The following is a 27,963-nucleotide window of genomic DNA, read 5'->3' as shown; positions in this document are numbered from 1 at the left end:
AGCTAATTAGCATTTCATGGGGGGGTAAATACAGGCAAATATATTGATAAAAGTCACATTGTCCTATAGAGATTTAAACGGTTACCAAAATGTCAAGCCAGGGTAAGCCTACAAGAAACTCAGCCCTTATTTTAAGTGTTTCTAAAATCCCCTATGGGAAAAATGGTGGGAAAACGATTGGAACCATTTCCTTGTTTGACCGCTAGGTTTTCTGGGTATAATGACTCATACTGTGGTACTCTATCAGCCTACAATAACATTCTGGACAGATGGGATTTTGGTGTTAAGATGTCAGTGGATGCTGCAGCTCATCATTTCTTCGTCGTTTTATAGGCAGGCATATGTTTCTCAAAAGTTAGCTTCTTGAGAGGGAGGTGCAAAACGGAATCTCGACCTTTTTTCATTTTTTTTTCTCTAGGCAGAAATATGAAACCTGGTTCATTTCTGCCATATTTGTTCCCGAGCTCCCAGTTCTTAACATTGCACGTCTCCACTTAGCTTTTTTTAACCAAAATTATTTGTACAATTTTCACAGGAAACTTGCATTTTTGTGAATTATCCACATATATTCTAACACATTGAAACATTTTAGATTTGTTACTCAAATACTCCACGATTGTTTTATCATGCATGCGAATATGACAGGATGATATCGGAGAGTAAAATCTCTGAACAAATTATTTTCTACGTTTTCAAAGGAGAACAAAGTGCTGCAAGTTTTGGTATGGTATATTCGCCTTCACCGCCCATCCAATATTTGTCAGAGGCACACGGTCTGTATTGTTTGGATACTGAGAGCAACGATTTTCTATGGCGAAGCCTTGACCGTCTTTTTTGTCGGTTATGTATCTCTGCCTAGATAAGTAATTTCAAGACTTTGTGGTTGTGAGACAGCATTGACTTAGTTCCATAGAGTTTTTGGAGTATTTTGCGTTTTTGAGATGGCGAGGTTTTGGGGAAACGTGTCTCTTGCCCTACTTTTCCTTGGATTTTTTATGTTTACTTTAGCATCTGTAAATGCTGAACCAGAGCAAGAAGTAGAAGAAGAAGGGGAGGAAAGTACATGTCAGGGGGCTTTTGACTTGTATTTTGTGCTTGACAAGTAAGTAACTGTCTAAATGGCATATTTATTATTATACTGCATAATAAACCCAGGGAGCCGTTATATTGAGATGCCAAGCCTCGCTCGTTACACCGTATTAAGTCATTACTAAACAGACAATAGCGTACAGTGAGCGCCAACATTTTTAGGACAGTGACACGTTTTCTGTTGTTTTGGCTCTGTACTCCATCACTTTGGATTTTAAATGATACAATGACTATGGGGTTAAAGTGCAGACTATCAGCTTTCAATTAAGGGTATTTTCATCCATATCGGTTATAATTACAGCACTTTTTGTACATAGTCCCCCCATTTTAGGGAACCAATAGTATTGGGACAAATTCAGTTATATGTGTATTAAAGTAGTAAAAAGTGAAGTATTTGGTTCCATAGCACACAATGACTACATCAAGCGTGTGACTCTACACATTTGTTGGATGCATTTGCTGTTTGTTTTGGTTGTGTTTCAGAATATTTTGTGCCCAATAGAAATGAATTGTATATAATGTATTGTGTCAATTTGGAGTCAGCATGTCAAATCAAATCACATGTGCCGAATACAACAAGTTTAGACCATACCGTGAAATGCTTACTTACAAGCCCTTAACCAACAGTGCAGTTCAAGAAGAATTAAGAAAATATTTACCAAATAAACTAAAGTAAAACATTTTTTTTAAAGTAACACAATAAAATAACAATAACGAGGCTATATACAGGGGGTACCGGTTCTGGGTCAGTGTGCAGGGGTACCAGGTTAGTTGAGGTAATTTGTACATGTAGTTAGGGGTGGTTATGCATAGATAATAAACAGTGAGTAGCAGCAGTGTACAAAACAAATGGGAGGGGGTGTCAATGTAAATAGTCCAGTGGCCATTTGAATAATTGTTCAGCAGTCTTATGGCTTGGGGGTAGAATCTGTTAATGAGCCTTTTGGTCCTAGACTTGGCACTCCAGTACCGCTTGCTGTGCAGTAGAAGAGAAAACAGTCTATGACTTGGGTGACTGGAGTCTCTGACACTTTTATGGGCTTTCCTCTGACACAGCCTATTATATAGGTCCTGGATGGCAGGAAGCTTGGCCCCGGTGATGTACTGGGCCTTACGCACTACCGTCTGTAGCGCCTTACGGTCAGATGCCGAGCAGTTGCCATACCAGGCAGTGATGCAACCAGTCAGGATGCTCTCGATGGTGCAGCTGTAGAACTTTTTGAGGATCTGGGGTCCCAAACCAAATCTTTTCAGTCTCCTGAGGAGGAAAAGGTGTTGTTGTGCCCTCTTCACGACTGTCTTGGTGTGTTTGGACCATGATAGTTTGTTGGTGATGTGGACACCAAGGAACTTGAAACTCTCGACCCGCTCCACTACAGCCCAGTCAATGTTAATGGGGGGCTGTTCAGCCCGCCTTTTCCTGTAGTCCACAATCAGCTCCTTTGTCTTGCTCACATTGAGGGATAGGTTGTTGTCCTGGCAACACATTGCCAGTTCTCTGACCTTATGTAATATATCTGTCACGACTTCCGCCGAAGTTGGTCCCTCTCCTTGTTCGGGCGGCGTTCGGCGGTCGAAGTCACCGACTTTCTAGACATCGCTGATCCTCTTTTCATTTTCCTTTGGTTTTGTCTTGTCTCCATCACACCTGGTTCCAATCCCATCAATTACATGTTGTGTATTTAACCCTCTGTTCCCCCTCATATCCTTGTCGGTGATTGTTTGTTGTAAGTGCTTGTGCACGTCTGTCCTGGTGTCAATAATGTACCCATTATTTGATTGTTCTGTTTTCCGGTGGGTTTTTTAGTTATTAAACTGCGCCGTTTGGAAACACAGTTTTTGCTCTCCTGCGTCTGACTTCTCTGCCGCCAGTACGCACCCCTTACAATATCTGATCTAATTTGGACATATTTTAGATAAGTTCTCATCTGGTAACACAACTCGTAGAAGATGTATGATTCAATGTTGATAGATTTCTATGTGTACAAACTTGTGTGGCCCTGGATGATGAGGATGTTGGTGCTACTAAGCGAGGTTCCTGACTTCAAACAACCGGATGCTCGTTAGTGACATCCCCTCATCCCTCAGGCCTGAGCTGTTTATGAGATGCACAGGCAAGTGTTTTCACAACACCAGTATCGCAATACTAGGAAGTAAGGAAGCAAAGGAAACAAAACATGAAGCAGACTCAAGTCCTAATGTTGGGGGGAAAAACAGTCTTGTGTTGTCACCCAGAGGCACATTAGTTTTTTTTTGCAAGCTATAGCACACACTATTTTGCAAAAGTATGTTTTAATGGACCATAAAGTTGACTCTGCTTCATGTTTTCTTTTTTGCCAAGAAGAATCTGGTGTCATAGTATTGCAATACTGGTATCGTCACAACACTAGCACAGACCATATTCTGGTTGAGATGTAGATTACGGACATAGCCCTTTGTACTTTAGCCTGGTCATTGGGTTCCTGACCAGACCTGAACAGGAAAAACTCTGGGCCTTAGTTACATCCCATAGGACCAGGAGTTTTTCCTCCGGGTCTGGCTCTTGTCACACTGCATAGGGCTACAACTAGGATACAAATCAAATCAAATTATATTTGTCACATGCGCCGAACACTGGAATGGCTGGAGTCAACACTTTGGTCTCGAGTTTCTTTGAATATAAATCCTGTAAATTTCACGACTAGTTTATGGAAAAATCTCCCTCTGCCAAGTGGTCACCGAATACAGGAAAACAGACCATGTGGATATCATGAATCATTACTGTTAAGGTCCAAATGGGTAGTGGATCAAAGAGAACCAAGCTAAAGTTATCCCTATGTTGTGGTGTACTATAGGCTTACTGAGGTATGACCATATAATTAGTAATTTAATAAGATCTCTATGGGTATGACTTTGACATTAATCAGACTGGTAGGCCCTATCCTGCTGTTTTATAAGGAACACAACAAAATGTATTGTTTTAGGGCATGTTTCTATCACTGCAGACCAGTACTGATGCCAAATGTTCTGCATAATAAAAATCATCAAAACACACTCCCTACCACTGTAGCTAATGCTCATCAGATGTTATGGGAAAACACCCTAGTTTTACTTTTGGTCTGTAGACATCACTTCCTTGCCCTTACTTCCTTATCTGTAACCAGTTCGCTGCAGCCTGCAACAAACACTCAAATTGGACAGTTTTATCTCAATCTCTTCATTCAAAGACTCAATCATGGACACTCTTACTGACAGTTGTGGCTGCTTTTCGTGATGTATTGTTTTCTCTACCTTCTTGCCCTTTGTACTGTTTGTCTGTGCCCAATAATGTTTGTACCATGTTTTGTGCTGCTACCATGTTGTGTTGCTACCATGTTGTCATGTTGTGTTGCTACCATGCTGTGTTATGTGTTTCTGCCTTGCTATGTTGTCTTAGGTCTCTCTTTATGTAGTGTTGTGTTGTCTCTCTTGAAGTGATGTGTGTTTTGTCCAATATTTATATATTTTTGTATTTTATTTTTAATCCCAGCCCCCGTTCCCTTAGGAGGCCTTTTGCCTTTTGGTAGGCGGTCATTGTAAATAAGAATTTGTTCTTAACTGACTTGCCTAGTTAAATAAAGGTTAAATAAAAATAAAAACCACATTTCCATCCACAGTTTATGCGAGTAAAGTCATACTGTATAAAAAAATAATCACATCAGCTGTGATGGAAACAGGAAGTTTCGGGTACAATTTTATAAATGCCAACAGATCATTTGTTCGTTCGACATGGTGGCATCTTTTTGTGCCGGTAAAATTAATTATACAAGAAATGGCGATGGAAACACCTTCATGAGAAAATATTGATATAATAATCATAATGTCGAAGTAAACTTGGAGTCACGCAATGATTTGTTGTGTGGTCCTCACTATACAACTCGGGAAACCATGCGGTTTATTAGGCTACAGATGAAATACGTTTTGATGAACTTCACAGGGTGGTGAAAGTGCAAGGTGGACTAACTTACCCGCAGAGCCTACCCCCACTATATCTGCTGTTGTCTAGAGCACATGTGCCAAGACCAGACTAGGTACATTTGCTATTTAACACAACAGTATTTGTGACAACTATCGGTAGAGTTGAAAAAGCGATGGAAACACATTGAACATTTGATTTTTATTCGGTCCTTGGACACTTAAGTGAAAAGGTACATTTTGTGTGCACAACGTCATCACGCACAGAGTTTTACCCGCAACAAGTCTGTTTGGTGGAAACTGGTGGAAATATTTGCATATTTTCTTAATGCAGATTTTGGAGAATATCTGCGTGAAAATCTGTCGCCATTCGGATGGAAACCTAGCTACTGCCACCTGCATTTACCTCTTGTAGGACGTGAAAACTCAGGCCTACGGGACATTCACTGTTTAGAAGACACAAGATAATACTGCTAGAAGCTCTGATGCCCTAGCAGATTCCCACAGCCATACTGTGTGTCTTGACCCGCTTGGCCTTGATATAATTATTTTCTGATCAAGCTATGGGACAATAGGTGTAACGGTCGTCGTACGTAGTGGACCAAGGCGCAGCGGGTTGAGTGCTCATAGTGACTTTATTAGAACACGTAACAAACAAAACAAGAAAAACGATCGACCGAACAGTGTTGCAGGCTAACACACAGCAGTACAACACCAACTTCCCACAAAGGGACAGGTGAAACAGGGCTACCTAAGTATGACTCTCAATCAGCAACAATGATGTACAGCTGTTCCTGATTGAGAGCCATACCAGGCCAACATAAAGAAATACACAACATAGAAAACCATAGAAATACAAAACAAGAACATTACCCAAAAACCCCGGAACACATAAATCAAACACCCCTCTTACATAAATACATATACCATTAAACCCCGAACCACATAAAACAAATACCCCCTGCCACGTCCTGATCAAACTACAATAACCAATAACCCCTTATACTGGTCAGGACTTGACAATAGGAAACAATTTTGTTTGGCACCTGTGTTTTCCCAATAGAAGCTGCATGTAGCAGCCATTTGTACTTCCTTTTCAAGTCTTAGTCATTCTTCTGAAGAATGTTAATCATTGCGAAATGTTTGTTTTTTTCACAGGCCAACATTGAATTTGGGCGTTAAGTTGTGATCATTTTTAAAATCCAAGCCAACCCGGACTACATCTGGAGTCTATAAATAATGTAAACATGTCAAGACTTTCTCACTGTGGAATGTGTATTTTTTTCTCTCTCCTGGACCATGGTGCTGCTCTGGCCTCTATAATGTGTCAGAAGAAGCCTTTGGCATGTGTGATTTGCAGGAATAAATGCCTTGTTAAAGGTGATGCGCTATGAAGAAATCACTCCGCCATTTCCTGTTTGCTAAAATTCTAAAAGTTCACCTAATTTCAGTTTATGTGACAAAACAACAAGTATAGTATAGGGCAGGGTTTCCCAACTGGTGGCCCAGCGGCCCAGCTGTTTTTGTATTATCGTTTTATTGTTGGACATAAAAGACTGTAAACATGCCAGCAAATCAGCTCCAAGTGATTTTCATTTTGGAAATCTGTTCCAAAGTTTTCCCAGGCATAATAGAGAGATATACAGTAAGTGATCGTATACAAATGTCAGCAAGGTTTGAAATGATTCTGTTTTAGTTAAATATTGTGTCCGTTTGGTCAATTTGCAGTTTACAAATTATTTGTAATTATGTTCCCGAACCCCTCACCATCCGCTCAAGAAAAAAATTGTCCCACGGCTGAGTCGAGTTGATGATCCCTTGTGTAGAGTATCACTGTACCATCTAAACCGCTATGAAATATATTTTCCATAAGCCAAAATATTGTATTTTTGTATTGTACAAAGACGCAAAAACTTAAGAACGGGAGCCATAGAAATAATGCACATAGAACAGATATACCGCTTCTTAGACTTGCTTTCAACGAGAATGGCAGATCGATAACTCACATTTCTATGTGAATTTGGTCTGGTTGCCCAAAAAGTTACATATTGCAGCTTTAAATGTTATCACACCATCTAGAATCCCCAGTGCTTTGGGGTACCCGAGCAAGACAGACATTTTAAATGGGCAGTCAGTTATTTAGAGAAAATAATATTGCACCCAGAGAAAGAGGGTGAGAAGAAGAAAGAGAGGGATTTTTTTTTGTTTAAATCCAAAAGGTAAGGGAGTGAGAGTAAAGAAAGATTGCAGTTGGAAGCCTAGACACAGCAAGTAGGCCTCAAGCGGAAAGTAGGTTAATGGTCTATCCGTACAAATCCATGTGCATAGTCAGTTAAATTGGAGTAAGATCATTGCTTCGCAGACTGGGGTGGTTCTTAACATGCAGCAGGCCCAACTGGAAAGGGAGCGTACAGCTTCATGCTGTTGGATTCTCCTCTCAACACTTAGGAGCGTGAGAGCAGAGCCTTTTACTGAACACCTGGGTCTGACAGCCTTTTCCCCCACATGTTTTCTGACATCCCTCGCTTAGACCGACTGAACACTCTCTCTGTCTGTCTCTCTCTCTCCCTGACTCACTTCATTTTGCTCATTGTAGTGGTGAGTTTTCACACAGTCAGCAGAAAGAAAGGCTTGATAAAACAAAACAAAAAATATATATATATATAAATGACTCTTCATGTTCAAAGTAACAAATTCTCTCCCTCTCAGACATCTAGCACAGTCCTGACCTGGTCTGTTTAGCGTTGCTAGATGTCGATCGTGCATGTTTCTTCCCTGAGTGTCCTAAGGTGTTTGGAAACAGTACAGCTACAGCCGTCCGATCAAACACTGTAGTAAACTAAATAACTGTTGTTTATGGCCTTGAGGCCATAGCCTGTCATTCGTCTTATGTCATTTGTCTGTTGTGCTCGTTGGTCTGTTATTCCCCAGGACAGTTTTCAGTGGGTTGGTTAGAGCACAGACCTCACCAGTCCTGATCTATTTTGGCTGTGTGGGCTGAAAGACAAAAAAAATCTACTTGTGGTTGGAGATCCATGGTGGATCTTTTCTGCTTCCCCCAGCAGAAGAGACATTAAAGAGCCAGCGCGTGGTTTTAATTATCCCAGTCATCCGAATGTTACCCCGATCACTCTCTCTCTCTTGGCTATGGGGTTCCATCTGTTTCAAAATGAGTTTCATATGGCCCGACATGTGCCGTTTATCATGTACATATAGTCAGAGGATTGATCAATTATATAACACTAGACAAAGGAAACGTGCACTCTTTTTGATATGATATAATCTCAAACTCCTGTCGTCAAGAGCTCAATCATTTTAGTCAACAAAGCTGTTGAAGCTTGCAATAACAACTTCCAAAACTTTTGAACTGTAATGGTTTGACTCAGTCTATTAAAATTGTATCAAAGAAAAAATACCACAACATTTTTCTTCAAGGATCTCACAAGACAATAGCCCACTTCCTTTCCTAATGCTGTTTATACAGGTGAGAAAATTGCAAGCTCGGCTCCAATCCCACGACTGCCTGGTACCTCAGAAAACAGTCTTGTCCAACACAAATAATATCCATTATGATGCAAAAAAAATCTCCAAGGCGGGGGGGAGTCCTTAGCTTCACTCCTCTTAGAAAATCACTGAAACACTATCCCTATATGGCTGTACTGTACATGAAAGAAGCCATTTTGAGGTGTAGTATTTCCCCCGTAGTAATGAAAGAAACTGCATGCCTGACAGATTGGCTCTTCCCTCGGGTCAGGGCAGTGCGACTGTGTGTTCAAGCTGTGTCAGATGAACACTGTTTATTCAACACATTTGTTGAACATCCAAGTGTGACGCTAGCTGGCCTCCCCCACAAGTTTTATTTGGGTAAGGTTTGTTTAGTTTGACAAGTATTGTCCTCACAGGGTGCTTTGACTCCGATGAATGCAATGTTTGTAAAGCTTCTAAAGAATATACTCAACTCTAGCTGCACAGTATGTCATGCCTGTTTATCCTACACATTAACAACACAAATATACACCAGAAAACCAGTACGGAGACCAAACTGGGAAAACAAGTTCATGTTATGTCTGGTGCCCAGATTGTAACTATTACATCAGACATCCATGTAAGGCTTCGTCAGCAGCATTGTCCTATTTCAGGCTACTGCTTCATCCATCCGCTAACAGCGGTTTGGTTCAGTTCAATAAATTAGATCATTTCCCATGAGTAGTATTCTTCAGTAACGAGTCACCGCCACAACCCCCAGCCAGGTCCCTTCCTTCCCGAACTAAGAGGAAATGAAGCTCCTCTCTGTGGAAAGCATTCTGCTTTCATAGGGACTATTACTGCTACCGTCCCTTATGGAAGCTCAGAGACCACAGGGTAGCTAGCTGGGCCGGCTGCTGAGTTACACACTTGGTCCTCAGATGTGTCCTAACTCACTTTCCTCCTTTTCACTAATAAATGGGGTTAGTTTGTGTCAATGGAGATTCTTCTGCTAATGTTCAAATGGCTTGTGTTTTCCATGACATATTGTTTGGCCAATCAGCTTACTGATAACCTCTCTGTTATGATTTTCTGTTAACTTTATATGTCGCAATAGTACAATCAATTCCTGTACTAGGAGGTGTTGGATAAACATTTAGGAAATGTGTCACATGTGGGTTTAAACAACGTTAGGTTGTAGGATATAAGTATTCCTCTGTTTTCTTTCTTTCTAAGATCTGGCAGTGTGAAACACCACTGGAATGAAATCTACTCCTTTGTGGAGCATCTAGCTGAAAAGTTTATCAGGTAAGAGAACATCACAAAGATATTTTGTTGTCAATCAGGGCCTGAAGAGGCAGCATGGCTAGTTCGTGCACAGAGGTGAGTTGAATCGGGACTGTCCGATTGGCTGAGACCACGAGCTGTAGGTGATAGCGATCTCTCATGTGAGGGTGGGTGAGAGCTAGACTCTACGGCGTCAGCCGGAGAAATAAACAACGCGCATGCCGGAAAATAGTCCTTCATCGCCATCGGCATGTGAATTCTGTAACAGCATTTATTTATTAATAGGAAAAGTATCTTCATTGCTGCTTGGCCTGTAATGGCAGGATCCATCCAGCGAGCTTTAAGAGAAACAGCAAAAAAAATGATTTCCCCAATGGAGCAAAGACTGTCCATGTGCTCATTCACTTACCAACCAACCGCGGTAATGGCATGTGTCATGAACATAACGGCAGCTCGCGAGCTTCAAGCTGGAGGACAAAGACATACATGACCAAAGTGCACAGCGATGTCAGCTCGCTATTCCCTTAACGTCAATAGCTAGTAAGCTTCCTCAGTTTGGGTGATATTGTTTTTCCCCATCACAATACTCTCAAAAACAACATATGAATCCATCAAATTGGGTCCAGAGTCCTTGTGAACATGGCCCATAAACAAACAATAGGATAGAACTAACCACAGAGAATTCAGTGATTTATGCTTGAATGCATGGACATGTTTCCATGTAAGGTTTTTTTTTTATCCTAGGGACATTTTTGACGCCAAAACACGTCCTTGCATGTCACAATAAATACGTGAAATAAATGATTTGGAGAGTGTGTCCATTGTGTGGTCACGATTTTTAGTTTGTTTGTTTATGTGTTGAGTTCAAACATAGTATGGCCTCTTTGAGGCTTGACAAAAGGAATTTTTTAATGGTTCAGGACCACCATAGTCTCTAACCGTTGTTTGTGTGCTGTGTTGTTTTACAGCCCAATGTTGAGAATGTCCTTCATTGTCTTTTCATCCAGAGGAACCACTCTCATGAAACTGACAGAAAACAGGTACACTGAAAATATTGGTTAAATGCATCCCAAATGCCACCCTATTCAGGTTATAGGGTGCAATTTGGGATGCATCCGTTTTCCTTGTATGAGGAATAGAAGTGGTGACTATTTTACTCAGTAATGCCATTTAGACATCAGACCAAGACATTTTTTTTTATAACGTGAGATTTGTGTTGTTTGTCAGGGTGGAGATAAGAAAAGGATTGAATGTGCTGAGGAAAGAGGTACCTGGGGGAGACACCTTTATGCACCTGGGCTTGGAAAGGGTATATATCTGCTTCTGACGTGGTCTTACTTTATCATGTTATTCACCTGTTTAACATATTTAAACAAAACAAAAAACATAATGAGAAGAATAACATTGTCTTCTCCTTTCAGGCAAATGAGCAGATACACCATGAAAACTTTGGTGAGCTTCCAATGGCATCTGTCACTAGGGTTAGACATAGCAAAGATCACTCGATACTTGGCAATGTTGAGGTCATACTATTGATTGACCTCTCCGTTACAGGGACAGCAAGTGTTATCATTGCCTTGACTGATGGGGAGCTGAACGAACACCAACTCGTCACTGCACAACAGGAGGTAGGCAAATTGGATTTCTATAACATTCACCTTCCTGTTGATGTAAAGGAAAGACAATGTTAAACCATGTTCTCTGGTGCTGATTCTTGGTTTCCTCCCAACAAACAGGCAGAGAGAAGCCGATCTCTAGGAGCTATGGTGTACTGTGTTGGAGTAAAGGACTTCAACGAGACACAGGCAAGGGTTTAGTTTGCAGTAAAACATGCATGTCCTGCTCCCCTGTCAAAACACATTTAGGAACCTGTTGTTAACAGAAAATCATATACTGTAATTACACCTAGTAATACTACGCACTCAATATTATTTCACTACAATGATTACAATATGTGCTATTTATATTTAGTAACTCATTTGTAGACTATGTATCCCATAATTGCATCTACCTACACATCTTGAACCCGAGTTTGCTTGTGAGGTTTACAGGGCTACTTATACGCCAGGCTGAGCAGTAATAAAATTGGGCGATTTGACTTGCATGCAAACGATTACCATATTAGCTAAAGAAGCAAGCTTCAGAGTCATGCAATGTTTTAACTGGATTTTTTATGCGTCGTTCTACCACCCAGATTGACTTTCACTAAATGTCTGGATATAACATACTGTACTTTTCCTTTCATCAAGGTTGTTTAGGCCTCTGTTCAATGTCCATTGTACATCAGGATTGTACTTATTGTCCCTATCATTTTACTGTTATTTCCCCCCTAACCTGGTCATACATGTAGAGAGAGATGAAGGTACAATAACCATACAATATAATTGTATGGTTATTTCATCTCAAATCAAGTGTTCACTGAACTCTTCACCGAAGTGAATGGGTCATGATGTGTGTGTCTCTGGTTTCTGAGACGGGAGCCAGGATGAAGCACTGGGTCTGTGTAAATAAACCTGTTCTCTCCTTCCCCCTATAGCTGGCCACCATAGCAGACACCATCGAGCATGTGTTTCCTGTGATGGGCGGATTCGTAGCCCTGCGAGGAGTGATCGACTCGGTAAATACACACTGGCCAGGAAGGAGAGACTTAGACCTGTTTCACGAAACATACCTTCAGAGAAAGATCAAATAAAGTTGAAAAGTCAAAATAGACTGTTGTAAATGTAGCCTATAGCTACTGAGTGTCTCAAATTTGAGGAACCTGTCTCTTATTTCGATACAGAATCTTCACAAGATATGAGTCACCTTTAGCCTATTTAACCTAGTCAACTCAATCATTTTCTCCTTCTCCAGATCATCAAGAAGTCCTGTATTGAGATCCTAGCTGCAGAGCCCTCCAGTGTTTGTGCAGGAGGTGGGGTCCCTAAAGGATCAAAGCAGATCAACGCTAGTTCCCTGTCATTGCCTAAGTGCTGTGTTCATTTCATTAAGGGGCCAGGCTGGTGCCCTTCCCTCTGACTGGGGCTCAGCTGGCTCGTATTCATCCAGTACAAAAAAAAAAAAATGCATGAAATGAAATGTATGCATTCACTACTGTAAGTCGCTCTGGATAAGAGCGTCTGCTAAATTACTAAAATGTAAATGTAATTATGGCACACAGTAGCAAAACATAGAAAAACATTTTGAAATGGAAAACAGCAGGTAGCCTAGCGGTTAAGAGCGTTGGGCCAATAACCGAAGGTCACTGATTTGAATCCCTGAGCCGACGAGGTGAAAAATGTGCCCTTGAGCAAGGCACTTAACCCTAATTGCTCCTGTAAGTCGCTCTGGATAAGAGCATCTGCTAAATGACTAAAACTAAAATGTGTTTCTTATTGGAAAAATTCAGGTGGTCCCTCTCTGTTTCATTCTGGGTTTTTTTGCCATTTGGTACCTAATGAATAGGACCCTGATCACTCAAATGACTTCAACAGACAGGAATCCCCATTGGGGTTAATGGAGGGTAGTGTATTGGGGATCTTGTTATGAAATGGTCTCTAAATGGAATGTCCATGTTTAATTTATGCTGGCCTGCCAAATGGAAGTCAATTTGATAAATTACTTGTTTTCTAATCGAGAGAGACAAGTCCCATAAGACCTGTGTTTCCCGAGCATGATGTTTCCTGTATTTTATTTAACCGATGTTGACAAGTCAGTCTAGCTACTCTTGTATGCTACCCAACATAATTGTGCAAAGTCGGATAGCCTATGATCATATTAAATGTATGTAGTATTTTTCTAAACTCAAGGTGTCTTATTTCCAGAGAGCTTCCAGGTAGTGGTGAGAGGAAACGGTTTCCTTCACGCCAGGAACATAGAGCAGGTGTTGTGCAGCTTTAGACTCAATGACACCCTCACCATTAGTGAGTACCTGCTTACATTTACACTTCATTTACTGTAGGCTTCACCGGGTGTTTCATACCAATGTGTGCAATGTGTATTTCCAGCTGTAACATGCATGAAGAACTACAGTCGATTGAAGAAACGAAACGTATTTAAGTAAACGGAGTGTTTGGTTCTCTCCATAGATAAGAAGCCTGTGGAAATCAAAGACACGTTCCTGCTGTGTACAGCTCCGGTTATAGATGAAGTTGGGCAGTGAGTACCTTTTTTAAAAAGACATTTTTAATCCGTTTTAAGATGGTCAGAGCTATCACTGTTTTTATGCACTGTAGGATGAGTGTGTGTTGTCTCGCATTTCTAGCCGATCACCCCCCCCCCCAAGCCCTCCCACATAAACACACTACCAGAAGAAGCCTGCTATTCATTAGGGTGTCTTAACGGACTCTGTCAGGGCCAAATTCCACTCCTCCTCTATTCTCTCTTTCTCTATATGTCAATGAGTTCATTCAGGTAGAGCCTCATTGGTTAGAGCCCTGTGTTTTCATAATGAGGACAGTGTTACGGTTGCCCCATCACAGGTGGCTGGTGGCACCTTAATTGGGGAGGAGGGCTCATGGCTGGAACGGAATTAATGGAATGATATCGAATGTGGTTTCCATGTGTTTGATACCATTCCATTTACTCCATTCCAGCCATTACTATGAGCCCTCCTCCCCTCAGCAGCCTCCTGTGTGCTCTATAATCCAATAACAGCTACATCCATCATCAGGCTGCCTCATTTCTAATGTAGGCCTCAGAATCTCCAACATCAACAAACCACTTCAGAACCCCATTTTTAAGAACTTATTGGATCAGGTCATAAATTGAGGAATTAGACAGCAATGGTAAAAGACTTAAGACTCTGAGGGCTCGTTTGACCTTGGATGAGACAGTTTAAGGGAGAAATAAAACAAAAGTGCATGACGTACTTTCCAGCCCACAAACTCTCTCTCCCACCCACTCTTTGTGTTCCCCCAGACTCAAAACCCTGTTACTCTCCACTCCTCCTTTCCTCTCTCATCTCCCTCCAGCCCTCACCCCATTCCCCTGCCTGCCTTCCTCTCCCCTCTACCTCCAGCTTTCTCCTCTACCCTCACCCTGACACTTCTCTCGCTCTCTCACTCTCTCTCTCCACTAACAGCTCTGATCAAAGCAGCAGAATGTCTGCCTAGTGCAGACCCTGCCCTTTCATCTGCTTGTTTAACAGATGTCTGACACCACACAGCCAAGACTGGCACTTCCTGTCTTCCTCTCTGTCTGGTATTTTATTCCTGAACATCCAGTTTCTGTAGTTAACTCCCTCCTCCTTCTTCCCTCTCTCCCATTGTTTTTCACCATTTTTTCCTCCTCATCTTTCATCTTCTTTTAATCTGTAGTCATCTAGCAGTTAGCATCCCATGGTCAAATTGATCATTCTCCCCTCACACACATGCACACGCGTACTCACATCTCCACAAAATGTGAACATGGCCCAAGTCCAACTGACCATATTTTTCCCCTGATCGTTACTTCTTTCAGGGATACACAGCCGTTTGCTGGCACTGAATTTAACCCACGGACTCCAGACAGCCAAACCAAATAATGCTTATCAGTCCAAATGACCTAGTTCGCATATCCTGTTGATCAGTCTGCGTGCTTTGCAACCCTAGAAAAATGCAGGGAATTCCAAATTAGGCTTTTTATCACCAAGGTTTGAGAAGTTTTCCAGGCTTCCTGAGGTCACATGTGAATAATTGTTTTGCACCCAGAAGAGAAAGGTACTTGCAGTAGTTTTTGGAGATATGAAGAAATGTGGGCATCAACTGTTTTTGATCGGGCAAGGTAAAAACCTCTCTTGGCTGAAAAAGGGTTAAATCAACTTTGATACCAGTGCCCTACTTAGTCTCAGACATGTAATAACATTGCTGCGCAAGAATAGCTTTGTTTGTTGGGCGCAAAGCTCTCTTTGTGTGGCACCTTGACACTGGACAACTGTGCCCTTTTGCCATTCAGTGGTCTTGGGCAAACAGGTCTTAACTAGCCTAATTTGTCTGTTTTTGCGTTTCAGGGTTGTTTATCTACAAGTGAGCATGAATGAAGGCCTGTCGTTCATCACTAGCTCTGTACACATCACCACCACAGAGTGTGTAAGTATGCTCTACCAATCACATTACAACTACTACTCAAAACTCACTAGAAATTGTCTAATGTTCGGAAAAAATTATCCAATTTCCATCATTTTGCATTGAATCGTTTGTTTGTTTCTTCTATCGGAATCTTTTTCTGTTTTTTATTTCTGCTTCCTCCTCCTTCTCCTAATGTTAGTCGTAACCCTGTCTTAACTCTTGTCTTTTATCTTCCCTGGCAGTTTGATGGCACCATCCTTCTCATCACCCTCCTGGTTCTGTTCCTGTTAATGGCCGTGCTGTTCATGTGGTGGTTCTGGCCCCTCTGCTGCACTGTGGTTAGTGTACCCCTACAAAAATGTCCATTCATTATAATTCACATAATAATTCTAATTTCCAGTTACTGCAGGATTACTTTCCTGCTGTAGCAAACTGGCTCAAATGAAGGTCCTACATCTGTATACCGTATAGAGTAGACCCTATGGCAGAGTAATTGCCACTGGAATGACTTATGTAATTACGTAAACAAAGTAACCTGGTTCAATGTAATGAAAATGATGTTGTTATTGTTTGAAAGGGCTTTTACTTACCAGAAAACATTACTTTAAACGGTTGTAACAAATTTCTCTCAGTTTTGCAGTTCATTCAGATAATAAATGATACATCTGTGGTTTTTCTTTTGTTAAACATTCTTCATTTGGACAATAAATGATGATTGGCGAATAATTTTAAAGGAACACGGGGCACGTATCTATGAAGCTCCACATCTAAACTGCTTGCTAAATCTATTTTTCAACTATAAAAATAATGTTTCTTTGCAGGATCCTTTTCCTGACATTCAAGAATGGCTAAATAGTTTTTTCTGGTTGTCTTGATACAAGTTGCACCATCCAATTATGTCAGATATACAGGAGTGCAACTTTCACCATGGCATGGACCATGGCGATCCATTCAGGCACATGAGAATTATTAGAATATGGCAAATATTAGTTAGTTATTGCATTCTATCTATGCTGGCTTTCTCGGGCTACCTGAGACCTGAAACAGATAGGTGGGAGGGGATACGGAAGGTCAATTTATTAATGCGCAATTTGCCTAAATGGGTAATGAAACACTTCAGCCAGTACATTTTTATGAGACACTGTAGTTTTTCTGGTGTCATGTCATTACATCCAGCTGTTTTATCAAAACAAAATTGTTAAATGCATATGCACCCTAGCAGGCAATTATCTAATCTATTTTCTATGCAAACGTTCTAAATGTCAACAAGAAAAATCACTGGACAAATTACTGGAAACATAGCTAGTGTCCAACAGTTGATATTAATGTGACTTTCTCCCCTGAACTTCCTGTCAAGGTGATCAAGGAGCCTCCTCCACCACCCCCTCCAGAGCCAGTAAGTCAGCCCTTAAATCTCTGAAAGTATACACATGCATTAAAGACTATACACACACACTCAGTCACACACACTCAGTCACACACAGGGTCTCAATCATAGCACAGACCTATTAGTGAGCCAGGAAACGCATCATCAAGCTCAGTGGGTTCTATGCTCAATATGGATGAAGTTCCCAGAGAAAGCAACAGTATTCAGATGAAAAATCAAGAATAAGTGACAAAATGTTAAGTGATGCAGTCATGAGGCCTCTTCAGGGCATTTCGCCACAGAAGTTGATTCCAAATAATAAGTCTTTGTCACATTTTCCATAGATGTGACACAGCTGGTCGTGAAACAGAGGCATTATATTCTATGGATCTCTGATGCATGAATAGCCTAAAGCACTTACTAATTCTCTATTTTACCCCCACTGGGAGTCTTTCAATTCTATTTCCTTTTGGGGGAATTCTTGTTTTATTTTCTGTGAAGCTATTTTGTTGGGGAATGAAAAAAGCTTTCATACAAGGCAAGTGAGATAAATAGCTTTTTGGAGACGTTTACTATCGTGGCCAAGAATATGGGAAAGGTGCATAATATCGTAACACATGAACACATGCTCCTATCGTTTCTCTCCGCCAGGAATCAGATGATGAAGATGGCATGCCCAAGAAGAAGTGGCCCACCGTGGATGCATCCTACTATGGAGGAAGAGGAGTCGGGGGAATCAAAAGAATGGAGGCGAGTTGGATCTAATCCACTCTTGACATTGAAATTGCTATAATCTTTATCCTCCATATTTCCTCACAAACACATCAAAGTTGGAACTTTATTATAGACTACATCACTGCCCGTGTGTAGTATGTAAAACTCCTTCTGCAGGTACTGTAGGTCATATAAGCTGTGTTCCACTCCTACAGGTGCGCTGGGGAGGGAAGGGTTCAACGGAGGAGGGGGCTAAACTGGAGATGCCCAAGAACGCTGTGGTGAAAATGCCCGAGCAGGAGTTTGAGCCTTACGAGCCCAAGCCCAAGAAGGCCCACAACAGGAAGCCAGCCGCGGACAGGAAGTGGTACACTCCCATACAGGTAGAAACACACTTTTCTTCTCTTTCCTTTCTTCGTTTCTTTCTAAGACTAGTATGTACACTCTCTTCCTCGCTACCGCTACTTTTATAATAGGGTACTGTGTAGTATGAAAGAACATATTGGCCATGCACACTTACCAGTTGGCTAGCTAGAATGCATTTTTGACAGTATTCACTGTAGTCATTTCTCTGTCTCTTGTCGGCAGGGTAAACTGGACGCCATTTGGGCCCTGTTTCGCCGTGGTTACGACCAGGTCTCTCTCATGAGGCCTCAGCCAGGAGAACATGTGAGTACTAAAGCCTTAAAACACCCTGGGAGCCCAGCCTTAGTCCAATCCCTCATCAGACAGTCCAATCCCCAAAAAACGCCCCTGCAGTGGCCGACACCTCACCAGTGCCAAGATTCATGACAAGGCAGAGCCCAACACCTGCTTCAAATCAGCCATAAAAGGGAAATAAACCAGGACTGTGGACACACTCCAGGAAGTTCCTCTTAATGTTTTAAAATCACTACTTTCACATGTTTTAACTTTGCAATGCTGACCCTTTGTATCAAAACGGAGATTGGAGTTTGGCTTGGAGTTGGTTTTTGCTCTAGATATGCACTTTGGAGGGCTAGACTATCTGAGGGACTGTATCCCATAGATCTCCTCTCATTTCTTTCCTTTGAGAGCTGCAGCTAGCCTGCTGAGATGGCACCTCTCCAGGTGCTAGTTAAAATCATGCGTTATTTGCCGAAAATCTTCAATAGCCCTTTTTAACTGGAATTCCACATTTAAAGATTATTCTCTCGGCCAAAAATAGGAACTGAGAAGACATGACTGTACTGCCAGATAAGCTCTCAACAACGACACGGGAAGTCAGCTATCGACCGCGAAGAGGAACAATGATGATTAGCGTCCTTCAGATTTCTCCCGGACAAAAAGATGTCAATACTTTGTTCAAAGGGTTTGACCCAGGAAAGCTTTTAACGATCGCCACCTGCAAAAGGTTACGTGACGCAATGCTTACTCCAGCGGAATCGTTTCCATCCCTCCGTGTAATGGCGTCGCCTACTCGAGTAATTTGCGGTCGGTTACGAAGAAGCACAAAAATTCAGAGGCAGGCCTACTTGTACTGGTGTAATATATATTTTTTCCTTCAGGGAGGAATGAACACATATGCAAGGCAGAGGAGCTCTTTTCTTTCCTGTGTAAAGTGTTACCTGAGGAGACTGGGCCATGCTTGCTGGTAACACAGCTCTTTCACTCTCACACACACACACACACACACAGAGGCCATATTGGTGCTCACAGAACATGTACGGGCCTTGTGTGTTCCGTTGGACCCATTTGGCCAAGGTCAGATCTGGTTTCCCGACAGACATATTTCAGTCTGTTGCTATGTTGCATTTTATCGCCATGCAGATTGCTATGACGATGCCTGTATCCTGAATGGCACTATTGAGAGAAGCCTTGGCTAAAAGCCTTTCCAGTACAATTCCATAAAACACGACTGAATGCTCCTCGTATCCATAGTAGAAAGGCTGATCTATCAAGCCTAGTTTCCTTTGATTTTATCAGTTTACAATGGACCTGCTATGTCCCCTAGTCTATGCATCCTCTGAATACAACTCACGTAGCTATCGATCTAACTCCATGACTATTGAAAAACAGAAAGGCAGCATCTGTTGCTCTCTCTCTCTCTCTCTCAATTTCAATTCATGAGGCTTTGTTGGCATGGGAAACATATGTTTACATTGCCAAAGCAAGTGAAATAGATAATGAACAAAAATGAAATATAGAATAGAAAATGAATAGTAAACATTACACTCACAAAGGTTCCAAAAGAATAAAGGCATTTCAAATGTCATATTATGTATAAATGCAGTGTTGTAATGATGTGCAAATAGTTAAAGGTAAAATAAATAAACATAAATATTGTCACGGCTGTCTGAAGAATGGGACCAAAGCACAGCGTGTGTATCGTTCCACATTTTATTATGACTGTGAAACTATGCAAGACATACAAATAAATGAATGAACAAAACAACAAACAGTGACGAAGAGGTGCAACATACATTTACTCAAAATACAATCTCCCACAAACCCAGGTGGGAAAAACAACTACTTAAGTATGATCTCCAATTAGAGACAACGATGACCAGCTGCCTCTAATTGGAGATCACCCCCCCCCAAAAAAACATAGAAATACAGAGACAAGAACATGACAACATAGAAAATCTAAACTAGACACAACACCGTCACGCCCTGACCTACTCTACCATAGAAAATAAAAGCTTCTATGGTCAGGACGTGACAGATATAGGTTGTATTTACAATGGTGTTTGTTTTTCACTGGTTGCCCTTTTCTTGTGGCAACAGTCACAGATCTTGTTGCTGTGATGACAACACTGTGGTATTTTACCCAATAGATATTGGAGTTTATCAAAAATGGACTTGTTTTCGAATTCTTTGTAGGTCTGTGTAATCTGAGGGAAATATGTGTCTCTAATATGGTCATAGATTTGGCAGGAGGTTAGGAAGTGCAGCTCAGTTTCCACCTCATTTTGTGGGAAGTGTGCACATAGCCTGTCTTCTCTTGAGAGCGAGGTCTGCCTTCGGCGGCCTTTCTCAATAGTAAGGCTATGCTCACTGAGTCTGTACATAGCCAAAGATTTCCTTAATTTTGGGTCAGTCACAGTGGTCAGGTATTCTGCCACTGTGTACTTTCTGTTTAGGGTCAAATAGCATTCTAGTTTGCTCAGTTTTTTTGTACATTCTTTCCAATGTGTCAACTAATTATCTTTTTGTTTTCTCGTGATTTGGTTGGGTCTAATTGTGTTGCTGTCCTGAGGCACTGTGGGGTCTGTTTGTGTTTGTGAATCGAGACCCAGGAGCAGCTTGCTTAGGGGGCTCTTCTCCAGGTTCACTTCTTTGTTGGTGATGGCTTTGTTATGGAAGGTTTGGGAATCGCTTCCTTTTAGGTGGTTGTAGAATTTAACGGCTCTTTTCTGGATTTTGATAATTAACGGGTGTCGGCCTAATTCTGCTCTGCATGCATTATTTGTTGTTTTACGTCGTACACAGATGATATTTTTGCAGAATTGTACATGCAGAGTCTCAATTTGGTGTTCGTCCCATTTTGTGAATTCTTGGTTGGTGAGCGGACCCCAGACCTCCCAACCAGGTCTAACAGAATCTGTGCAGAAAATCTAGGTCTAACAGAATCTGTGCAGAAGTTCTAGGGGCTGCTGTAGGCACTCCTTGGTTGGGGACAGAAGCACCAGATCATCGGTAGACATTTGACTTCAGATTATAGTAGGGTGAGGCCGGGTGCTGCAGACAATTCTAGTGCCCTCGCCAATTCGTTGATATATATGTTGAAGAGGATGGGGCTTAAGCTGCATCCCTGTCTCACCCCTGGCACTGTGGAAAGAAATGTATGTGTTTTTTGCCAATTTTAACACACTTGTTGTTTGTGGGCATGTATTTTATAATGTTGTATGTTTTTCCCCCAACACCACTTTCGATCAATTTGTATAGCAGACCCTGATGCCAAATTGAGGTGAAAGCTTTTTTTAAATCAACAAAGCATGAGAAGACTTTGCCTTTGTTTTGGTTTGTTTGATTGTCAATTAGGGTGTGCAGGGTGAATACGTGGTCTGTCGTACAGTCATTTGGTAAAAAGCCAATTTGACATTTGCTCAGTACATTGTTTTCACTGAGGAAATGTACGAGTCTGCTGTTAATGATAATGCAGAGGATTTTCCCAAGGTTGCTGTTGACGCATATCCCCCAGTAGTTATTGGGGTCAAATTTGTCTCCACTTTTGTGTATTCGGGTGATCAGTCCTTGGTTCCAAATATTGGGGAAGATGCCAGAGCTGAAGATGATGTTAAAGAGTTCAAGTATAGCAAATTGGAATTTGTGGTCTGTATATTTTATCATTTAATTTTGGATACCATCAACACCACAGGGCTTTTTGGGTTGGAGGGTTTGTATTTTGTCCTGTAATTCATTCAATGTAATTGGAGAATCCAGTGGGTTCTGGTAGTCTTTAATAGATGATTCTAAGATTTGTATTTGAGCATGTATATGTTTGTTCGTTGTTATAGAGCCAAAAAGATTGGAGAAGTGGTTTATCCATACATCTCCATTTTGGATAGATAATTCTTTGTGTTGTTGTTTGTTTAGAGTTTTCCAATTTTCCCAGAAGTGGTTAGAGTCTATGGATTCTTCAATTACATTGACCTGATTTCTGACGTGCTGTTCCTTCTTTTTCCGTAGTGTATTTCTGTATTGTTTTAGTGATTCACAATAGTGAAGGCGTAGGCTCAGGTTTTCTGGGTCCCTATGTTTTTGGTTGGATAGGTTTCTCAATTTATTTCTTAGGCATTCTTCATCAAACCATTTGTCATAGTTGTTCATTTTCTTAGGTTGTCTGCTTGAAATTTTTGGATTTGATAGGGAAGCTGAGAGGTCAAATACAGTGTTCAGGTTTTCTACTGCCAAGTTTACTCCTTCACTATTACAGTGAAACATTTTGTCCAGGAAGTCGTCTAGAAGGGATTTAATTTGTTGTTGCCTAACAGTTTTTTTGTATATTTTTACACTACTTTCCTTCCATCTATAGTATTTCTTAATATTGTGCAGTTTCTTTGGCTTTGATGCCTCATGATTGAGCATAGCTCTGTTCAAGTAGAGTGTGATCTCCCCCTCCCTCCCTCCCTCCCTCCCTCCCTCCCTCCCTCCCTCCCTCCCTCCCTCCCTCCCTCCCTCTAACTTCCTCCCCAGCTTTACTGTGGGATTCTCTGTGCTGGTTTAGGACACCCAGACACACTCCTTGTTTGCTTAGTTTCGTTTGAGTGTGGTATAGTGCAGTATATGTGCGCTTGTGTACTGTGGGCACAGCCCTACAGGGTATGATTATCTGTGCATAGTCTGGTTTAGTCATATCCCTCTCTCTTTGTGCAGCCCTAGTCTTAATTCACTGGCTCCACACTGCTACATAGGACCACAGCTATGTCTCCAAATACTCTCAACTTCTCAGCGAGCTCGTATGTAGAACATCATGTGTTCGAGCAGATCGCCTCCTGAGGTTACATTAGAGGCTTTGATTTAACGTCTCCCCTGATAGAGTGTTCGCAATGCGAAGGACATGAGGTAATAGCGAGCAGAGATGACCGCGAGAGTCGTCTATACCAGCGGGGGCACATGAAAACCATTCTGATGTAACACGGGCTAGCCTGTTTTGTGACATCTGGGTTTTAATGGTAGACGTTAGAAGAAGGAGGTTTGAAGGGGCATCTTTGTTTTGCCTTTGTACTGTAAGTTCTGGTTCAAAGTCTCACACCAGATTCTTCTATTGGTTTTTCAATCAATCCACGATTGTGCACTCCAATACATGTCAGATGTTTTTAAGTTATGTAACCAGTAGGTCCCTCAGGTCCTCTGGCACTGGCCTTTTAATTATCCTAAAGCCTAGGACCAAGATGCACGGAGAGGCAGCCATTAGTTATTATGCCCCCAGCCTCAGGAACAGCCTGCCAGAGAACCTGAGGGGGGCCGAAACTGTGGACATATTTAAAAGATAACTTAAAACACATATTTTTGGCTTTTCCTTAGGGTGCTTTTTATTTGTTCAGTTTTATTGTAATTATTTTGTTTTTATCCTCTTATGTTTGTTGTGTAGTAAATATTTCAGTTTTTATTTATTGTTTTTATTATTTTTTTTCCTGTGAAGTACATTCAAATCAAATCAAATTTTATTGGTCACATACACATCTTTAGCAGATGTTTTTGCGGGTTTAGCGAAATGCTTGTGTTCCATGTCTGAAATGTGCTGTATAAATAAAGCTTGATTTGATTTGACCACACTGGTTCAATGTTATGAACTCGCAGAAAGGTTGCTAAAATGAGCCTCTCTCAAAGGGTCTGCAGAGAACGTATGCACTGAGAATGAAAGAATATTTGATTAAAATCCATGACCCTTCTCATGCTCTCATCCTGTTATTGACTTGATTGAATGTCAGAGACCGAGTTTGTTTACCAGAGGATTTCTGTATTTTTTCTACCTCATATATCATTTACAAGTCAAGATGAATGGAATGTGTCCACTGTTGTTTTCATTGATGTCTTGCCAATGCAGCCACTCAGTGTGTGAGTGTGTGTTTGTGTGTGTGTTTGCATATGTTAAATGGCTCTACAGTATGACCTAGTAAGTCCATGTCTGCCTATCTGCGTGGGGAATGGAAAAGGGGTCACTGGGATGTCTGTCTGGTAAGGGCATAAATCTGAGTTAGACCATATACCACGAGAGTGCACTGTAAGACGCCACTGTGGTCGAAGTTAGGGGTTCTCACTATGTAGGGAAGTAGCTGTGGTGGACGAGCATAGGGAGCAAAAGTTTATGCTACAAAAGGAACGTATTGCTTTGAATTGACTCAAAGCAACCCCCCCCCCCCCACGTCTGTCTCTACATTTCTCTCTCTCATTCTCCATATGGTGCTATAAACAACATGGGGTTATTGGAAAGCGGCCACAGTTTCATTGGTAACAGGACATTGGAACAGGACATTGGGCTGGGAGGAGAGGGTAGAGGGTTCACAGCAGGGGCTGATGGGTAAGACACCTGTGTACTGTACGTGGGAGGTGGGCTGGACCATGTGGGGGAGGGGAGGGGGGTTACAATGTAATCTGAGTTATGTCTTTACTGTAGCTTAATGGGGTTCTGTATACCTCCTGACTTTTAGGACATTGATCACCATGTAATCGGATGTTACGGTATCTTTCCCCCCAGGGTCGATGCATCAACTTCACCCGGGTGAAAGATGAGGCAGCGGCAGCAGCCAAGGCCCCTCCTCGGGCCCATAGCCCCCCTGCTCCAGACTACCGTCCCCTGATCCGCCCCACTACACCGCCGCCAGCACAGACCAGCCCGCCCCCGCGAGCACCGCCCGTCAGCCAGCTACCCCCGGGGCCACCCCCCTCCCGCACCCCCCCAGGGCCACCCTGCCCCCCTCCCTCGCGCCCCCCACCGTGCCCCAACAACAGACCATGAAAGCGATTTAGGGACCCCACTCCAATAAAGCAATAGTCCCCGCTGCCAAAGATGCTCCCTCAACCAAAAATAAACATAGTATTTATTTGAGTTGGGGTGAATTTAGCAGGAGATGTAATGGTTTGTTGCTGGACAGCAAAAGATTTAGTCATAGGAGGAAAAATACTGCAATGGATGAAATTTGTTTATTAACTACTGAGTATCCGATGATGGTAAGTGTCAAGGTGACAGTAGAGTAGACTGGGCCTTTGTGTGGCTTTAGTTATCACTGAGTCGATTTACTTTCAACCACAAGGATTGGATTTTTTGTAGTATGACAAACCTGCTGTCAAACCAATCTGGATTAGCTTTTTGCATCTCTCTTTTGTGAATATTTACATATAGCTTTTTAGATCTCTCTTTTGTACATTGAAAGATTTCAGGGCTTGATTATGTTTTTTCTCTGATGTCCAAATTAGTTAAACTCAGACTGAGAAGACAGTTTTTGCCAGTGGTGGAAAAAGTACCGAAGTCATACTCAAGTAAAAGTGAAAGTCACCCAGTAAAATATTACTTGAGTAAAAGTCTAAAAGTATTTGGTTTTAAATATACTTAAGTATCAAAAGTAAATGTTTTACTTTTGATAATTTTCTTGTTTTATTATTTTACGGATAGCCAGGGACACACTCCAACACTCAGACATAATTTACAAAAGAAGCAATTGAGTTTAGTCAGTCCTCCAGATCAGAGACAGTAGGGATGACCAGGGATGTTCTCTTGATAAGTGTGTGAATTGGCCAATTTTTCTGTCCTGCTAAGCATTCGAAATGTAACTAGTACTTTTGGGTGACAGGGAAAATGTATGGAGTAAAAAGTACATTCTTTTCATAAGGAATGTAGTGGAGTAAAAGTAAAAGTTGTCCAAAAATATAAGTAAAGTACAAATACCCCTAAAAAACTACTTAAGTAGTACTTTAAAGTATTTTTACATAAGGACTTTACACCACTGGTCTTAGCCCATGTGAGTTAGTCCATATTCCCATTGAGAAACCGATTTTCATTACTCCCATTTGATAGTGTTGCCGGAAGCCATAAGCGTATAAGCATAAGTTGACACTGAGATACTTTTGATATGGACTGAACACGTAAAATGTGTATATTTTTTGAATTAGTAAATGGAAAATCATACATAGCGTAAGAGATGTCTATCGACAAAATCTGGCATTTTTAAACACTTCGTTGGTCAATATCTGAGGGTGAACCCAGGTTTACCTAAGTTAATATTGGTAATTGTGCACATTGAATGCAGTTCAGATATAGCATTATTTTAGTTTTATTTCTTTCATTTGTTTTGATCCCTTTTGAAAAATAAACCTCTCAAATCAAACAACCAAAGTCAGGTCATTGTTCTCTCATCAAGTTTTTACATTCCAAAAACTGTACAGTAATTTGATACATTGTATCATTTACCTTTTGTTTTTGACCACAATCACATTGCAACTGCAGGGCAGTTCACCACGTCTCTAATTTATTAACCCCCAGACCTAGAGGAGGGTACTTGAATACGACAAAGGTGTCCGCTGACAAAGACGGACACTGTGCATGTAAACAAACTATTCACGCAACTTCATACGACAGCGTTTCTCAACCCCATTGGTCTATAGTCCGGCACTAGGTCATGAAATATTGCTTCCTTAGTGCAACTGTACTTTATCAAAAGGCTATAAAACATGGTGAAATCTGAGTGATTTTTCTATGAACCAACACCGATTCAATCAAGTCCCCAAAGGAGGAAAACTACAGCATGCCAGTCCTTGGTACAGACAAAGGTTGAGGAACACTATTAGAAACGTATTACACTCGGTACCTTTCAGGATTTTTTCTACTTAGATTTTTCTACTCTCTTTGTATAATGTACTTCATTCGATTATGTACTATAATACCATTGTGTTACTATATTCCTTTGATATCTTGTAGCACTGCTGAAAGCTGTTCAGGAGGAGGATGATGATGATGATGATTAAGAGGTGCATACATTTACTTAGTTTTTATTGGTACAATAACACAAATAAAGCTCAAAGGCACCCAAGTGTAATATTAAAGTTCTGCTTTTTGACAATGATGAAAGCCCTTCATTTCATTGACTGGATTGATGGCTTTTATTAGTACATCACCCCATTCAAGCAATGGCATACAGTAGTTAGAAGAGCAAGCAACAACATTATATACACCTCATTATTATGTCGTTTTTATCTCTATGCTTCAGAATGACCATTAGGACCTTTGTGGAGTGGTGTTCTGAGAAAAAACTGAGATGCTAAATGTTAACCATTGTTTTACATGTTAACCATTGTTTTACATGTATTAATGGGAGTACTGAAACAAATATGGAAAGACATTAATATTATATAATATGGTTTTTTTAACAGTATTAATAAAGGTTGACTTCCAAGCTTTTATATGTGACTAATGGGTTGTTTTTATGTGTGTGTGTGTGTCAAAATCCAATTAAAATGTTATTGGTTGCGTACACATATTTTGCAGAAGTTATCATGGGTTTGGCTAAATGCTAATGTTCCTAGCTCCAACAGTGCAGTAATAGCTACTTAACAATACAAAACAATACACGCAAATCCCAAAAATGTAAAGAAAGGAATTAAGAAATATTAGAACGAGTAATG

The 27,963-nt window shown here is 41.2% G+C and overlaps 1 protein-coding gene across 1 annotated transcript; it reads left to right on the top strand.

Moving 5' to 3' along the window:
• The first annotated feature begins 251 nt into the window (after positions 1-251).
• On the top strand, positions 252-27,741 carry LOC106578998 (anthrax toxin receptor 1). Its single transcript, XM_082965789.1, has 18 exons — positions 252-1,102; positions 9,724-9,795; positions 10,743-10,814; positions 11,002-11,083; positions 11,196-11,226; positions 11,329-11,402; positions 11,511-11,579; positions 12,311-12,391; positions 12,628-12,688; positions 13,578-13,676; positions 13,842-13,911; positions 15,743-15,821; positions 16,043-16,138; positions 17,158-17,196; positions 17,818-17,916; positions 18,096-18,263; positions 18,469-18,549; positions 25,043-27,741. Exons 1-18 carry the CDS (start codon positions 942-944, stop codon positions 25,301-25,303), a joined length of 1,695 nt encoding a protein of 564 aa, XP_082821915.1. The 5' UTR covers positions 252-941; the 3' UTR covers positions 25,304-27,741.
• Positions 27,742-27,963: the final 222 nt, after the last annotated feature.

This window comes from Salmo salar, chromosome 19 (genome assembly GCF_965601325.2).
Source record: "Salmo salar chromosome 19, fSalSal1, whole genome shotgun sequence".
Lineage (NCBI taxonomy): Eukaryota > Metazoa > Chordata > Actinopteri > Salmoniformes > Salmonidae > Salmo > Salmo salar.
The sequence above is the reverse complement of the archived record's forward strand: the minus strand, read 5'-3'. Positions and strand labels throughout refer to the sequence as shown.

What these genes read in the sequence shown, in the direction of transcription:
- LOC106578998 (XM_082965789.1), top strand. Translation starts at nt 942, where the DNA reads ATGGCGAGGTTTTGGGGAAACGTGTCTCTTGCCCTACTTTTCCTTGGA. An exon ending in TGCGAGGAGTGATCGACTCG is followed by an intron (nt 12,392 to 12,627) that starts GTAAATACACAC and finishes CTCCTTCTCCAG; the next exon opens with ATCATCAAGAAGTCCTGTAT. An exon ending in CTCCAGTGTTTGTGCAGGAG is followed by an intron (nt 12,689 to 13,577) that starts GTGGGGTCCCTA and finishes TCTTATTTCCAG; the next exon opens with AGAGCTTCCAGGTAGTGGTG.